This window comes from Salmo salar, chromosome ssa03 (genome assembly GCF_905237065.1).
Source record: "Salmo salar chromosome ssa03, Ssal_v3.1, whole genome shotgun sequence".
NCBI lineage: Eukaryota > Metazoa > Chordata > Actinopteri > Salmoniformes > Salmonidae > Salmo > Salmo salar.
Window position 1 is genome coordinate 45959251 of NC_059444.1, and position 18534 is coordinate 45977784.

At 43.7% G+C, this 18534-nt stretch overlaps 1 protein-coding gene across 4 annotated transcripts in view; it reads right to left on the reverse strand.

The window, feature by feature from the left end:
• Positions 1-18534, reverse strand: part of LOC106600545 (sodium/potassium-transporting ATPase subunit beta-1-interacting protein 4) — a 135730-nt gene that overhangs the window by 72025 nt on the left and 45171 nt on the right. For 3 of the 4 annotated variants that reach the window (XM_014191977.2, XM_014191975.2, XM_014191976.1), the window contains exons 2-3: positions 8515-8652; positions 7037-7117 (exon numbers count right to left, since the gene is read on the reverse strand). In XM_014191977.2, coding sequence (XP_014047452.1) covers positions 7037-7117; positions 8515-8652 — 219 coding nt within the window. The remainder of the gene's footprint in view (positions 1-7036; positions 7118-8514; positions 8653-18534) is intronic. The other variant, XM_014191978.2, reaches the window with a different exon arrangement.

Sequence of the window (18534 nt, forward strand, 5' to 3'; positions counted from 1 at the left end):
TAGGGTGTTTTCTATCCAAAGCCAATAATTATATGCATATTCTAGTTACTGGGCAGGAGTAGTAACCAGATTAAATCGGGTACGTTTTTTATCCAGCCGTGTCAATACTGCCCCCTAGCCCTAACAGGTTAAGGTAATTTGTAATATTGATAATTATGATGAAGTTTATAGTTCTTAGCCATAATGGTGATTTGGACCAGTGTGAAGAAGGAGAGGGCGTTGCCTTTGACTAAAGGTAGGCAGTCTTAATTCCATTTTCCTATGACCGTATTGGTACAATTATTTTTCTATATGGAGTTAAGGGTAGTGATTCTAATTTGCTTTTGTTATTTGAAATTGTTTTATTTTTAACCAGTAGTAGTGTTGTAGTGTTTATTTTGACACATTACTCACATTGGAAGGCGTGTCAAAATGGGGGAGGTAACAGTCCTGTGAGGTTTTGGATTGAAATGTACACTCTTGAGTGATATGTGAAGGAGTGTCTAGTTGTGGTGTTTGTGTTGTTTGTTCTGTTCTGTTTTGATACAAATCTCACCAGATTAGGTCTGCTGGATTGTTGGGATTTCTCCCGATGGGTTATAGGTCTAACTTCCTGATCCCATGGCTCTGCAATGAAGTTGACACTGTGATGGGGAGTATAAGCCATTTTGAAAAATGTATCAATACAATGTGTTGTTATTCTGTTTGACATATGTTTAGACATTGGTATTATTAATAATTGGTAAAAGTGAGAGAATTCTCAAAATGGGGGATTATGGTGGAGAAATGACAAGATTGTTATAATGCTGTTATTGGATCAAATGGTTGTTATGTGTGTGTTGTATTGACCTGCTCCCTTATTAATAAGTGAATAAAGATTTCCTTTAAGTATAACTCTGACTTGTGTGTTAAGTTTGTCTCTCCTCATTTGATAGTAAAGAAATTAACCACCACAATAGGTTAACCTGTTAGGGCTAGGGGGCAGTATTGACACGGCCGGATAAAAAACGTACCCGATTTAATCTGGTTACTACTCCTGCCCAGAAACTAGAATATGCATATAATTATTAGCTTTGGATAGAAAACACTCCAAAGTTTCTAAAACTGTTTGAATGGTGTCTGAGTATAACAGAACTCATTTGGCAGGCCAAAACCTGAGAAGATTCCATGCAGGAAGTGCCCTGTCTGACAATTTCTTGCCCTTCTTGATTATCTCTATCCATTACAGAGGATCTCTGCTGTTACGTGACACTTCCTACGGCTCCCATGGGCTCTCAGAAGGCGGAAAAAGCTGAATCGTGGCTTTGCAGGCTCTGGCTGAAAAAAAGTAGCGCGTTTGGGTAGTGGCTGGTTACAGTACTGTGAGACTCAGGCGCGTGCCCGAGTCGACCTCATGCTTTGTTTTCTTTCGTCTGTTTACCTAAACGCAGATTCCTGGTCGGAATATTATCGCTTTTTTACGAGAAAAATGGCATAAAAATGGATTTTAAACAGCGGTTGACATGCTTCGAAGTACGGTAATGGAATATTTAGACATTTTTTGTCACGAAATGCGCCATGCTCGTGACCCTTATTTACACTTCGGATAGTGTCTTGAACGCACGAACAAAACGCCGCTATTTGGATATAACGATGGATTATTTTGGACCAAACTAACATTTGTTATTGAAGTAGCAGTCCTGGGAGTGCATTCTGACGAAGAACCCCAAAGGTAATCAAACTTTTGCAATAGTAAATCGGAGTTTGGTCAGGGCTAAACTTGGTGGGTGTCTAAATAGCTAGCCGTGATGGCCGGGCTATGTACTCAGAATATTGCAAAATGTGCTTTCACCGAAAAGCTATTTTAAAATCGGACACCTCGATTGCACAAAGGAGGTCTGTATCTATAATTCTTAAAATAATTGTTATGTTTTTTGTGAACGTTTATCGTGAGTAATTTAGTAAATTCACCGGAGGTTTGCGGGGGGTATGCTAGTTCTGAACGTCACATGCTAATGTAAAAAGCAGTTTTTTGATATAAATATGAACTTGATTGAACAAAACATGCATGTATTGTATAACATAATGTCCTAGGTGTGTCATCTGATGAAGATCAAAGGTTAGTGCTGCATTTAGCTGTCTTCTGGGTTTTTGTGACATTATATGCTAGCTTGAAAAATGGGTGTCTGATTATTTCTGTCTGGGTACTCTGCTGACATAATCTAATGTTTTGCTTTCGTTGTAAAGCCTTTTTGAAATCGGACAGTATGGTTAGATTAACGAGAGTCTTGTCTTTAAAATGGTGTAAAATAGTCATATGTTTGAGAAATTGAAGTAATAGCATTTCTAAGGTATTTGAAAATCGCGCCACGGGATTACAATGGCTGTTGCGTAGGTGGGACGATTTCGTCCCACCTAGCCCAGAGATGTTAAACAATTTCTTTCTTCGGTTTTTACATTCTTCATCAAATCATTTAAAATTGTTGTCTTAGGTTTTCTGCTGGAATTTAAATTGTATATGTTAGCTGATAGGTGAAATATATTGTTCAGGTGAAAGATATTGTTCAGGCTTCCTACTGCTAAGTTTATACCTTCACTTTTGGTAATTTTCTACACTACTCTCCATGCATCTACAGCATTTCTTAATAGTATGCAGTTTGTTCAGCTTCAATGCCTCCTCATGGTTGATTATCGCTCCTTTAACCTCTCTAGGGTAGGGGGCAGTATTTTCACGGCCGGATGAAAAACGTACCCAAATTAAACGGCCTACTACTCGCGCCCAGGAACTAGAATATGCATATTATTAGTAGATTTGGATAGAAAATACTCTGAAGTTTCTAAAACTGTTTGAATGAAGTCTGAGTATAACAGAACGCATATGACAGGCAAAAACCTGAGAAAAATCTAACCAGGAAGTGAGAATTCTGGTGCTTGTAGTCCTTTCAAGTCATTGCCTATCGATGTGACTTAGGGTTCATTTTGCTCTTCCTAAGGCTTCCACTAGATGTCAACAGTCTTTAGAAAGTTGTTTGAGGCGTCTATGATGAACAGAGAGCGAACAGAGGAAGTTGGAAGTTGTTGACTCAGGAAGGTACTGGCGTTCATTGGCGCGCATTCACGTGGGAGTTAGCCGTGTTCCAAAATGTTTTTCAAGACATTGCAATCGTCCGGTTGGAATATTATTGAAGTTCTAAGTGATAAAGGCCCTAAAGATTGATGCTATACAACGTTTGAACAAACGTAAATATAACTTTTTTTAAAACTTTTCGTCGTGACATTTTCCACGCGCTTCCTACATTTGGAGTAGCTAACTGAACGCGCTAACAACAAGGAGTTATTTGGACATAAATTATGGACTTTATCGAACAAAGCAACATTTATTGTGGACCTGGGATTCCTGGAAGTGCCTTCTGATGAAGATCAAAGGTAAGTGAATATTTCTAAGGCTATTTATGATTTTAGATGACTCCAAATTGGCAGGTATCTGTATTGCCTAGTGTATTTTTCTGAGCGCAGTACTCAGATTATTGCAAAGTGTGCTTTCCTCGTGAAGCTTTTTTGAAATCTGTCACAGCGTTTGCATAAAGGAGATGTTCATCTATAATTCTTTGAATAACAGTTTAATATTTTATCAACGTTTACGGTGAGTATTTTTGTCAATTGTTGTGCTGATTCACCGGCAGTATTGGAGGCAAAATATTTTCTGAACATCACGCGCTAATGTAAAAGGCTGTTTTTGGATATAAATATGAACTTTATCGAACGAAAAATGCATGTATTGTGTAACATGATGTCCTAGGAGTGTCATCTGATGAAGATCGTCAAAGGTTAGTGCATAATTTTAGCTGGTTCTGGTTTTTGTGACGCCTGTCCTTGCTAGGAAAATGGCTGTGTGCTTTTTCTAGTGTTGGATCTGTCCTAACATAATCTAACTATGCTTTCGCCATAAAGCCTTTTTGAAATCGGACAATGTGGTTACATTAAGGAGACGTGTACCTTTAAAATGGTGTAAAATAGTCCTTTGTTTGAGAATTTTTAATTATGACATTTTGTGGTTTTGAATTTGGCGCTCTGATTTTTCACTGGCTGTTGAATAGTGTGAACCGTGGGCGCTAGCGTCCCACCTGCCCAAGAGAGGTTAAAGTAGACTGTGATTTTGCTGTGATAGGGGTGTCAGTGTGCTGACCGAACGCTCTGAGAGACTCTGGGTTGAGGTCGGTGATAAAGTAATCGACGGTAATACTACCAGGAAATGAACTATAGGTCTACCTACTGTAGGAGTCCCCTCAAAGCTTACCATTGACTTTGTACAGACCCAGCATGCGACAGAGCTATACGAGTTGTGACCCGTTTTAGTTGGTTATATTGCCGTAGTTGTGTCTAGGGGAGCATATGGGTGAGGGAATGCTGTCACATCCAGGTAGGTGTTTGTCCTGCTGTGTACTGAGGGTTCTTGTCCAGTTCTGGCATTTAGGTCACCACAGACTAGCACATGTCCCTGGGCATTTTGATTTCCCCCTCCAGGATGGAGATGCTGTCTTCATTAAAGTATGGGGATTCTAGTGGGGGATATAGGTAGCACACATGAGGACATTTCTCTGTGGAGATAATTTCCTTATTAATTTCCAGCCAAATGTAAAATGTTCCTGTTTTGATTAACTTAATAGAGTGAGTTAGGTCTGCTCTATACCAAATTAGCATACCCCCTGTGTCCCTTCCCTGTTTTACTCCTGGTCGTTTGGTTTGGTCTCACTCTCACGTCGCTGAAGGGAGGTGGTAAGGGGTGCATAGAGGGTTTGGTTGGGGCCTGAATCAGGATCAGTATGTGTGTGTGTGTTGTCCATTAGCGGTCTCCCCTCCTGGCTACCATATGCATTTTGGGAGGCCAGGCTATTTCCCTCTTGTGTTACAGCCCAGCCCCAGCCCCCAGCTGCTGGCCTCTACACACCTCATTAGAACAGCTGAGACCAGGCAGAGCTGGGGCTCGCTATGAGTACACTCACGCACACACACAAACACACCCAATCACCAATCCAACTATGTTAGGCATGAGTATTCATCTTCACTGCGAGATCAATGTAGATCCCCATCACTGACGGAGTCCATCTGAGTCTGATGGAGAGAAACAGAGCTGATCAACAGAGGACAGGGGGGGAATAGAACAAAGACAAAGCAGAGCAGAGGAGTGGAGCAGAAAGAAATGGAGGAGGATGGATCAGGCCAGGGTGTGACAGGAAAGAAGGAAGAAAGAAAAAAGGAGGGGGAGAATGTGAAGATAGTGGAGGAAAAATGTTTGATGAACGAGACGAGAAGAGTAGCTGCTGCTGCTAATGGGGATCCCAATAAACCTAAATCCACACTTAACCTGCTAAAAGGAACCCCGGGGGAGCAGTGGAGATTTGGAGAAACCAGACTGGAGTGTGCTAAGTGCAGTCATAGTGTGGGCCTGTGTGAACTCCCTATATAGTGAAGTTGACAGAAGGAAAACCACTCACATCTTCTGTCATGTTTTATTACAATGTCATTATCTCGTCTTACCAGTGTGAGCTCTGGCAGAATAAAACCCAAGATTCTAACTGGATAAATATTTGTGTATACCAGACAAAGCCACATTTCCAAAGACACACACATGCACAGACTGTCCATTTGTGTGTTAGTCCTCTAATTGGATGAGGAGCTCATTTAACCCCACATCAGACAGAGAGGACCCCAGGGTTAAGCCACTGTCATGAGAACTAGGACATATGCAGTATACCTGACTAGTGTCAGTCTAACCTATGGCACTTATGATAGCTCCCTAAAAGCAGAATGAGCAGTTAACTACAGCCTAGCTTCCCATCTCTAGCTCCCTCCATTTTTCTTTTTCTCTCTCACACACACACTGAGAACAGTCTTAGCACTCAGATAAAACTGCTCAAATTGGGAGCAGAGAAGGGAAATTATCATAATCCCAAATGTAACACTTTCTGTCGGCACGGAAACAGAGACTCAGGAGACCTGTCAGGGTGTGCGTTTGTGTGTCTGGCAGTCCGTCAGGGGCTATATAGTGGTGAGTGTGTGCGTGTAGAACAGAGACTCCACAGAGCGAAGACCTGTCAGCACATGCTGTTCGAACAGTGACAAGAATGATGTGTGTGGGGGATGGGTATTTAGGTACGGTGTGTGGGATGGGTATTTAGGTACGGTGTGTGGGATGGGTATTTAGGTACGGTGTGTGGGATGGGTATTTAGGTACGGTGTGTGGGATGGGTATTTAGGTACGGTGTGTGGGATGGGTATTTAGGTACGGTGTGTGGGATGGGTATTTAGGTACGGTGTGTGGGATGGGTATTTAGGTACGGTGGGTGGGATGGGTATTTAGGTACGGTGGGTGGGATGGGTATTTAGGTACGGTGTGTGGGATGGGTATTTAGGTACGGTGTGTGGGATGGGTATTTAGGTACGGTGTGTGGGATGGGTATTTAGGTACGGTGTGTGGGATGGGTATTTAGGTACGGTGTGTGGGATGGGTATTTAGGTACGGTGTGTGGGATGGGTATTTAGGTACGGTGTGTGGGATGGGTATTTAGGTACGGTGGGTGGGATGGGTATTTAGGTACGGTGTGTGGGATGGGTATTTAGGTACGGTGCGTGGGATGGGTATTTAGGTACGGTGCGTGGGATGGGTATTTAGGTACGGTGCGTGTGTGTGGGATGGGTATTTAGGTACGGTGCGTGTGTGTCTGTATGTGTATCCGTGTGTGTGGGATGGGTATTTAGGTACGGTGTGTCTGTGCTTGTGGCAGGGGTCAGCGGGGCATCCTCCTGGAGTTGAGCCCTCTACTCTCTGAACCCTGACACTGAAAGTCTTGGAATACATTTTCCACCACCTGGTTCCCACCTCTCTAGGATGACTACATGTTTTAGTCAATGTCTCTCAAGCACCAAGGAGAGAACACCTGAACATAACGACAGAGAGAAACACACTGCATCTTAAATGGTGGAAGATACACACAAGTCATGGGAGCTCCAAGATGGAGGACAGTTGCTATGTAGTTGCCATGTAGTTGACCTATGAGTCAGAGAGAATAGCGCCTACCTTGGTCAGGCCTCCCACATCCAGGTAGAAACAGATGATAAAGACATTCCAGGTCACCCAAAGAGCTGTCCACACTATGTACTGTATAGGACACACACACACACACACTTCAAAAAACACATTGTACATTAAATAAGTTGAAAATGAAAGATCTGTCTGTGAATGGTGTTATGGGACACACTCTACACTGCACTAGACTGTTTATTTATTTATGTGTACTACCCGCTCTAGCCCACATGCCAAAGCTGCGGTAAGTCCATTAAGACTTAAAGGAGTTGCTTTTTAAACCAGCTGAGTGTTTAATGGAGGGGCATAAATTGCAACATTTACAAAGAGTCTATCTTACAAAAACAAACTTCAGTTTGTCTGCTTACAGGCACTTTGAGCGATACACAAATCCAATCCATAATCATCCATCAATATGGTCTTTCTGACAGGAAGTTGCTAACCAAACTTCCACTCAAGGCTGAACTTCTTCCAATGGAGATGTTTTTCACCATGTGAACATGTCAACGCTCATTGAGACAGTAGACGACTTACCCTCCCTTATTATCCTAACCTAAAGACGTTGAGTCATACTGTTGAACCATACTTTTTCCAAGAAAGCTGACACACACAAGTATTCTTCCCACTATCCGCCCTTGCCTTTGGTTACTCTCTCCACTCCACTCCTCTCCCTCCTTTTCCGCAAGAAAGCTGACACTATTATTTCCTTATTCCTTCTCAATGTTCTATCTTCTTTTGCCTTTGATTATTCTCCCCTTTCCCTTCCCTCACCCATTCCTTCCAATCTCTCCCTCTTCTCTCTCCCTCGCCCTTTGATTTTATTTCCACATTAACACCCAAACTGAACATTGCTAATACATTTTTGATGCATTTGTGAATATGTTACCATTACTTAGCTTCATCCATCCCGTGTTAACTGAATAAAAGAGACAACACACTTCCTGTAATGATCTTCTAACTCCAAACGACACCAGAGTGGAATAACACTTCGAATATTCAAACCCTGTCTGGGAGCTATGTGTTCTTCAATCTAGAACATTCTAGTATTCTTCAATCTGCAACCTTCTAGTGTGCTTCAATCTTGAACGTTCTAGGACATTCCATTAGGTTTTCCAATCTTGGTTCTGGAGTGATACAAGATGGCCAGGCTTTTGTTCTTGCCCAGTACTAACACACCTAATTCAACTAATCTAATCCCCCTTTCCCCCACCCCTAACCCCTCAGATTTAACCAAATCCTAAATCCTGGGATTCATCCTGAGGTGGGTCCTAGGGTACACTCTGTTCGAGTGAGAAATGAATGGAAGTTGAGTCATTAATTAAATGTAATTACTGATGGATTTAAAATGATTAAGACAACAATGTGTTCAGAGAGAGGGCCAGGGATCTTGGGAGTTTAGATAAATGGAAAAATAACAATAACAAATTACACCCAAATGTAATGTGTGCATCTGTGTGAGTGTTTGTACTCACCACTACAATGTAGCGTGGTCGGTACTGTATAGTGCCGAAGAGGCCGAGGATGACAATGATGATGTGGAAGAAGTTGACCAGAATGGGCGCCCATTGGTACCCCAGGAAGTCAAAAACCTGTCTCTCCAACACCACGGTCTGCGGGGGGGGGGGAAGAAAGAGGGGAAGGGGGGGTTAGGTGTAACGGTTGTCGTCGGGAATAGAGGACCAAAACGCAGCAGGAATGTGGATGCTCATCTTGTTATTTATTTTAAATAAAGAGAACACCAAAATAACAAAACGAAGAACGCACGAACAACAAAACAGTCTTGACAAGAAACAATCTCCCACAACACCAAACAATTACCCATATATAGGACTCTCAATCAGAGGCAACGAGAAAGCACCTGCCTCCAATTGAGAGTCCAACCCCCCATCAACCTAAACATAGAAATACAACAAACCAGAAAGAACATAGAAATACAAAACATAGAACATAGACCAAAACCCAGAAATAATAAATCAAACACCCTACTACATACACCACCACCCCGAAACACAAACAAAATACCCTCTGCCACGTCCTGACCAAACTACAATAGCAAATAATCCCTAAACTGGTCAGGACGTGACATTAGGAAGACTGAATTTGGGGGATGAAGGTCAATAACATCCTTTTTGGTCACATTTGAACGTGCAAGGAAACTCAAAGGTACAGTATAGGCTAGGTGCATTACCCAGCCAACCATAATGTACAACAAGAGTATAAACCATCCATCCATATCTTAATGAAAGCATAAATCAGTGTAATGGTCCATTCTACGTTTGATTAGTGTCATTACCACACACAGACACTTACATCTTCTTAACGAGGTGGAAATGTTTAGATGGGACTTGTGAAGCAGGTGCAGCTGTGACAACAAAGATAGAGAGAAGGAGAGCTTTTTACAAAACACGGATGACTAACTACACTAACAGGGAGATAAAAACTAAAAGAGGAGGGGAATAACAGACTGGGCTCAACATTATGTTAGAACCACAGACCAACGCACAGGACTATAGAGGGAAAGAGGGGGTTCTCACAGACTACGCTCTCTGCATCATGATGCATTAACCCTCACCACCTCCCATCCTCATCCCTGGACTAGAGGTGGGTCTGCTTCGATCTGATCTGTCCCTCTCAGCATGGCACTGTAAGCCTCTGCTATATACATCCAGCCTCACACACACACAGCATGGCACTGTAAGCCTCTGCTATATACATCCATCCTCACACACACACACAGCATGGCACTGTAAGCCTCAGCTAGATACATCCAGCCTCACACACACACACAGCATGGCACTGTAAGCCCCAGCTATATACATCCAGCCTCACACACACACAGCATGGCACTGTAAGCCCCAGCCATATACATCCAGCCTCACACACACACACAGCATGGCACTGTAAGCCCCAGCTATATACATCCAGCCTCACACATACACACAGCATGGCACTGTAAGCCCCAGCTATATACATCCAGCCTCACACACACACACACAGCATGGCACTGTAAGCCCCAGCTATATACATCCAGCCTCACACACACACACAGCATGGCACTGTAAGCCCCAGCTATATACCTCCAGCCTCACACACACACACAGCATGGCACTGTAAGCCTCAGCTAGATACATCCAGCCTCACACACACACACACACACACACAGCATGGCACTGTAAGCCCCAGCTATATACATCCAGCCTCACACACACACACACAGCATGGCACTGTAAGCCCCAGCTAGATACATCCAGCCTCACACACACACACACACACACACACACACACACACACACACACACACACACACACACACACACACACACACACACACACACACACACAGAGCTGTGTCTAGGCATAAGCGACATAAGAAACCACTTACAGGACAGAATTAAAAACACATTTTGGACTGACGAATGCAGATATTTTCAAATACATGGAACTTAAAAGTTTCATAGAACGAAATTTTGATTTGAAATCTTTTGGACATCAGCGCGATCTTGAGGGAATCTGATTTGAGTCAGAAAAGGATGATCATATGATAGGTAAAATATACAAAACCCTGCAGAGAGTCTATCCAACTGACAATCTCTTAGAGAAAAATATAAACTTAAAGGTTTAAAAATAACTGATAGTGGCACAAGATGAAGGGAATGTTGTAACATAACTAACAAAATTGTAGTTAACGAATATGTAATCCAGTATAAACTAATGTATATAATTTATTATACAAGAGAACATTTTCACAAATTCTATTGCACGACGACAGAGTCATGTCTTAAGTGTAAAACTAACAATGACTCAATAATCCATGCCTTCTGGGAATGTTATAAAGTCCAAAAGTTATGGGCGGAATTACAAAGTTGACTGTCAGAACTATTACAATGTAAAATGACTGCATATTTCAAGACGTCATATGAGGGTGCAGTGAAATACCAGATGGGTTGGACGATCTCCGTTCATCAATTATTTTGAAAAAATGGATACTTAAAGCAACCAATTCTCCATTGTTAATAAGACAATGGAAAAATCATATGCTTCATTATCTAAATATTGAAAGACTGGGCGATGGAGAGGAACAAAATGGTGCAATTTAAAGACGCGGCGGAGAGTAATGCAGGCACTAGAAATAGGGGTGAGAGCAGGTGTGATGTCGTTGATGTTTGTCTGCGTCTGTATGTGTCACGTCCTGACCATAGTAAGTTGTTTGTTGTTTTTCTATGTTCAGTTTCTAGTTTTGAATTTCTATGTTAGTTTTGTTTGGTATGATCTCCAATTAGAGGCATCCGGTTGTCGTTGTCTCTAATTGGAGGTCATATTTAAGTTGATGTTTGTCCCACCTGTTTTTGTGGGGGATTATATTTTGTGAGCAGTGTTTGTTTCTCCTGCGTCATGGTTTGTTGTTTTGTGTTATTTCTGGTATTTGGTGTTTTGCATTACGTTTCACGGATTAATAAAATATGTGGAACTACAAACACGCTGCATTTTGGTCCGATCCTTCAAAACAGCCGTGACAGAATCACCCACACCAAAGAAGGACCAAGCAGCGTGCCCAGGAGCAGCAGGGATCCTGGGCCAGGGAGAGGAGTGAATGGAGGACGTCCTCGACATGGGAGGAGGTAATGGCAGGGGACAAGACCCTGCCATGGAAGCAGGTGGAGACAGCGAGGGAAGAACGGCGACATTACGAGGAGCTAGCCCAACGAAGGAAGCACGAGAGGCAGATTGGGGGGGGGGCACATGGGCAGATTGGCTAAGGCGGTTTTAAGACCTGAGCCAACTCCCCGTGCTTACCGTGGGGAGCGAGTGACCGAGCAAGCACCGTGCTATGCGATGATGCGCACTGTGTCGCCAGTGCGCACTCACAGCCCGGTAATTTTTTTCATTTCACTTCTCCAATTTGGATGATTTTGTGTATGTCCATTACATGAAATACAAATAAAAATCCATTTAAATTACAAGTTGTAACGCAACAAAATAGGATAATGCCAAGGGGGTGAATACTTTCACAAGCCACTATATAGAGAGATGATAGGATCCTCCTCATTTTAATAGAGGCCATCACTCCCAGCGTCATTCGGTTCTGGAAGGTTCTCCCATCTCCACAGAGGAACTCTACAGCTCTGTGAAAGTGACCATCGGGTTCTTGGTCACCTCCCTGACCAAGGCTCTTCTCCCCCTATTGTTCAGTTTGGCCGGGCGGCCAGCTCTAAGAAGAGTCTTGGTGGTTCTAAACTTCTTCCATTTAAGAATGATGGAGGCTACTGTTCTTGGGGACCTTCAATGCTGCAGACATTTTTTGGTACGTTTCCCCAGATCTGTGCCTCGACACAATCATGACTCTGAGCTCCGATCGGAGAATTCTTTTTACCTCATGGCTTGGTTTTTGCTCTGACATGCACTGTCAACTGTGGGACCTTATATAGACGTATTTCTGTTTTTACATTTTAATAAATTTGCAAACATTTCTAAAAACCTGTTTCCGCTTTGTCATTATGGGGTATTTTGTGTAGATTAATGCAGATTATAATTTTTTTAATCCATTTTAGAATAAGGCTGTAATGTAACAAAATGTGGATAAAGTCAAGTGGCCTGAATACTTTCCGAAGACACTGTACCTGCCTGATTGTTGAAAACCTGTTGGGTAAGGAGGGGCAGCAGTATGTGTGTAGGGGGTGACCTTTTGATCTCTAGGTAGTTTTATTGAGGTCATCGTTTGTAGAACCTGGTGTCCCAGGTATAAATCACCTGTTAGTATCAACAGAGGACACACGGGGGACAGAGAGAGATCTTTGTTAATCCCCAGGAAGTATCACTTCTTATTTAGTGTAAAATATGGATTCCAAAAGGCTTTAAATGTAAGGTCAGGTATACTTTACCTTAAACACTTTTTTTCAGTGGATGTAGGCATTTTTGCCATGTCCCTTGGTGTTATTCATCAACTTCCACAAGAAAAATAAACCATAAATTAGTAAAATATTATAAAAATGTATTTTATAGTGCTAGTTAAAGTCCCTCTCATCAATAATGTTTTTTTTTACACTCAACAGACCAAAGTCCAAACACACTAGCATTTATCATTGCCAAGACAAGAGAAAGAGCAGGCAAGCCAGCGAGGGGGAGAGAGAGGATCGGGGCAGGCAGACAGACAGTCAGGACTGTGCGCATAGGCTATATCTTGGTAACCTGTATCTCGCAATGTCTTGTCTTGCAATGCCTCGTAAATACACCAGAAGTATATTAAAGTATATTAGGCTATTAATGAGTATGGATAGGCTTTTCTTCATAGTGCCAGTGAATTGAAGTTGAATATCGCCAAATGCATCAGTTTAATTAGTCCTAAATGTGCAATAAAAAGTATTGTGCCTATAGCTTATTTAATGAAACCCTGGCTGGCTATTGATGTCCTAGGTCAGGACTCTCCAACCCTGTTACTGGAGAGCTACCTTCCAGTAGGTTTTCGCTCCAAACCCAGTTTTAAACAAACCTGATTCAATTTATCAACCAGCTAATTATTGAATCAGATGTGCTAGATTAGGGCTGGAGTTAAAACCTACAAGATGGTAGCTCTACACGAAAAGGATTGGACAGCCCTGTCCTAGGCAATAGATTGCAAAGCAGGGCATCCCCACTAAACTTTTGGAAATGGCAAGTTCACTTTCTCCTCCATAAACACCTCTCAAGTGCAAATATGGTTCAGCAGCTCAAATCAGCAGGATGGGGGGGCATTGGCATTAGGAAGGATGTTTAAGGGCCTCCCGAGTGGCGCAGCGGTCTAAGGCACTGCATTGCAGTGATAGAGGTGTCACTACAGACACAAGTTCGATCCCGATATCAAACCAGTGTGATCGGGAGTCCCAAAGGGCGGCGCACAATGGGCCCAGCGTCGTTTGGTTGCAGCGATGAGACAAGATTGAAATTGTGGAGAAAAAAGGAGGAGGACCTCTACCATTGTTCGCTAAAATAATGATTATGATCACACTTCATCAATTTAAATATTAATGGGGACACATACAGCCGAGTGGCTACTCCTGGCTAATGTCTCTGTCCCGAAGCAAGCACCAGTTAGCCTGGAGCTAGCCTCATGCTAGGCCCATCTCCCAGCTAGCTGAAGAGGTCCATCAGCCACTCCTTGGGCTACAATACCCATTTTGCCAATTGCCCTGGAGCCTTTTACTGCCGACACGGAGCGTCGCCGATCCATCACGACCGGTCTACTAACGTAATCCGCCCGAGGGGGTTTCAACAGGCACCTCCGTCGCGACGTCCCCTGCTAGCCGCGGCCCACTATCTGTCTAGAGCAAATCCGACTGCTTTTTCTCTACCACTTCTCCAAATTCCTACTGCAAGCTCTGAACCTTTACACCGGATCATCGCAGCTAGCTAGCTGCTATCCGAGTGGCTACTCCTGGCTAACGTCTCTGTCCCGAAGCAAGCACCAGTTAGCCTGGAGCTAGCCCCAAACTAGGCCCACCTCACGGCTAGCTGAAGACGTCCATCAGCCAATTCTTTTGCTACAATACCTATTTTGCATCTGGAACTTTTTACTGCCTACAACGAGCCCCACCGATCCATCACGACTGGTCTGCTGACTTAACCATCCGAGGGGGTTTCAACAGACTCTTCCATCGCGACGTCCCCCTAAGGCCCTTCTGCTAGCCTGCTAGCCCCAGCCCGCTAGATGTCTGAATCGCCGTGTCTCCAACTCGCATAGCTACTCACTGGACCCTATGATCACTCGGCTACGCATGCATCTCCCTAATGTCAATATGCTTGTCCATTGCTGTTTTGGTTAATGATTGTCTTATTTCACAGTATTTATTTCCAGCCCTGCTCTATATGCCTTAGATAGCTGTTTTGTTCCACCTCCCACACATGCGGTGACCTCACCTGGTTTAAATGGTGTCTCTAGAGACAAAACCCTCTCTCATTGTCACTCAATGCCTAGGTCTACCTCCACTGTATTCACATCCTACCATACCCTTATCTGTACATTATGCCTTGAATCTATTATTCCTCGCCCAGAAACTTGCTCCTTTTACTCTCTGTTCCGAACATACTAGACGACCAGTTCTTATAGCCTTTAGCCGTACCCTCACCCTACTCCTCCTCTGTTCCTCTAGCTATGTAGAGGTTAACCCAGGCCCTGCAGCGCCTAGCTCCACTCCCATTCCCCAGGCGCTCTCATTTGTTGACTTCTGTAACCGTAAAAGCCTTGGTTTCATGCATGTTAATTAACATTAGAAGCCTCCCTAAGTTTGTTTTCTTCACTGCTTTAGCACACGCCGCCATGTCGGATGTCCTAGCCATGTCGGAATCCTGGCTTAGGAAGGCCACCAAAAATCCTGAAATTTCCATCTCTAACTAAAACACTTTCCGACAAGATAGAACTGCCAAAGGGGGCGGAGTTGCAATCTACTGCAGAGATAGCCTGCAGAGTTCTGTCATACTATCCAGGTCTGTGCCCAAACAATTCGAGCCTCTATTTTTAAAAATCCACCTTTCCAGAAACAAGTCTCTCACCGTTGCCGCTTGGTATAGACCCCCTTCAGCCCCCAGCTGTGCCCTGGACACCATATGTGAATTGATTGCCACCGCATCCATCTTCAGAGCTCGAACTGTTAGGTGACCTAAACTGGGACATACATAACACCCCAGCCGTCCTACAACCTAAGCTAGATGCCCTCAATCTCACACAAATTATCAAGGAACCTACCAGGTACAACTCTAAATCCGTAACCATGGGCACCCTCCTAGATATCATCCTGACCAACTTGCCCTCTAAATACACCTTTGCTGTCTTCAACCAGGATCTCTGCGATCATTGCCTCATTGCCTGAGTGCGTAATGGGTCCGCAGTCAAACGATAATCCCTCATCAATGTCAAACGCTCTCTAAACACTTCAGCGAGCAGGCCTTTCTAATCAACCTTGCCCGGGTATCCTGGAAGGATATTGACCTCATCCCGTCAGCAGAGGATGCCTGGTTGCTCTTCAAAAGTGCTTTCCTCTCCATCTTAAATAAGCATGCCCCATTCAAAAAATGTTGAACTAAGAACAAATATAGCCCTTGGTTCACCCCAGACTTGACTGCCCTTGACCAGCACAAAAACATCCTGTGGCATTCTGCATTAGCATCGAATAGCCCCCGCGATATGCAACTTTTCAGGGAAGTCAGGAACCAATATACTCAGTCAGTTAGGAAAGCTAAGGCTAGCTTTTTCAGAAAATAAATTTGCATCCTGTGGCAGTAATTCCAAAAAGTTTTGGGACACTGTAAAGTCCATGGAGAATAAGAGCACCTCCTCCCAGCTGCCCACTGCACTGAGGATAGGAAACATTGTCACCACCGATAAATCTCCGATATTTAATCATTTCAATAAGCATTTTTCTACGGCCAGCCATGCTTTCCATCTGGCTACCCCTACCCTGGCTAACTTCACAGCACCCCCTTCGGCAACTTGCCCAAGCCCCCCAGCTTATCCTTCACCCAAATCCAGACAGCTGATGTTCTGAAATCGCTGCAAAATCTGGATCCCAAGAAATCAGCTGGGCTAGACAATCTGGACCCTCGCTTTCTAAAATTATCCGCCGAAATTGTTGCAGCCCCTATTACTAGCCTATTCAACCTCTTTCGGATCGTGTGAGATCCCCAAAGATTGGAAAGCTGCCATGGTCATCCCCCTCTTCAAAGGGGGAGACACTCTAGACCCAAACTGTTATAGACCTATATCCATCCTGCCCTGCCTTTCTAAAATCTTCGAAAGTCAGGTTACAAACAGATCACCGACCTTTTTGAATCCCACCGTACCTACTCCACTATGCAATCTGGTTTCCGAGCTGGCCATGGGTGCACCTCAGCCACGCTCAAGGTCCTAAACGATATCATAACCGCCATCGATAAAAGACAGTATTGTGCAGCCGTCTTCATTGATCTAGCCAAGGCTTGACTCTGTCAATCACCGCATTCTTATCGGCAGACTCAATAGCCTTGGCTATTCAAATGACTGCCTCGCCTGGTTCACCAACTACTTCTCAGATAGAGTTCATTGTGTCAAATCGGAGGGCCTGTTGTCCGGACCTCTGGCAGTCTCTATGGGCGTGCCACAGGGTTCAATTCTCGGGCCGAGTCTTTTCTCTGTATATATCAATGATATCGCTCTTGCTGCTGGTGATTTTCTGATCCACCTCCACGCAAACGACACCATTCTGTATACATCTGGCCCTTCTTAGGACACTGTGCTAACAAACCTCCAAACAAGCTACAATGCCATACAACACTCTTTCCGAGTCCTCCAACTGCTTTAAAATGCAAGTAAAACTAAGTGCATGCTCTTCAACCGATTGCTGCCCGCACACTCCCGCCCGACTAGCATCACTACTCTGGACGGTTCTGACCTAGAATATGTGGACAACTACAAATACCTAGGTGTCTGGTTAGACTGTAAACTCTCCTTCCAGACTCACATTAAGCATCTCCAATCCAAAATTAAATCTAGAATCGGCTTCCTATTTCGCAACAAAGCCTCCTTCTGCTGCCAATTATACCCTCGTAAAACTGACTATCCTACCGATCCTTGACTTCGGTAATGTCATTTACAAAATAGCCTCTAACACTCTACTCAGCAAATTGGATGTAGTCTCACAGTGCCATCCGTTTTGTCACCAAATCCCCATATACTACCCGCCACGGTGACCTGTATGCTCTATGTTTGTCTGGCACTCACTACATATTCGTCGCCAAACTCACTGGCTCCAGGTCATCTATAAGTCTGTGCTAAGTAAAGCCCCGCCTTATCTCAGCTCACTGGTCACCATAGCAACACCCACCCATAGCACGCGCTCCAGCAGGTATATTTCACTGGTCATCCCCAAAGCCAACACTTCCTTTGGCTGCCTTTCCTTCCAGTTTTCTGCTGCCAATGACTGAAACGAATTGCAAAAATCACTGAAGCTGGAGTCTTATATCTCCCTCTCTAACTTTAAGCATCAGCTGTCAGAGCAGCTTACCGAGCACTGCACCTGTTCACAGCCAATCAGTAAGTAGCACACCCAACTACCTCATCCCCATATTGTTTTTATCCTCTTATCAACCCCAGTATCTCTACTTGCACATCATCATCTGCACATCCATCACTCCAGTGTTAATGCTAAATTGTAATTCTTTCGCCTTCATGGCCTATTTATTGCCTACCTCCCTACTCTTCTACATTCGCACACACTGTACATCGATTTTTTTCAATTGTGTTATTGACTGTACGTTTGTTTATGTGTAACTCTGTGTTATTTGTTTTCGTCACACTGCTTTGCTTTATCTTGGCCAGGTCGCAGTTGTAAATGAGAACTTGTTCTCAACTGGACTACCTGGTTAAATAAAGGTGGGGGGGAAATTGTTATCAGTTATCAATGTAGCCTATTATCGTGTAGACATGACGTTAAAATATCTTCACTCCGAGAATATAAACCCCCCCCATCATCAAATAGAGAATTACG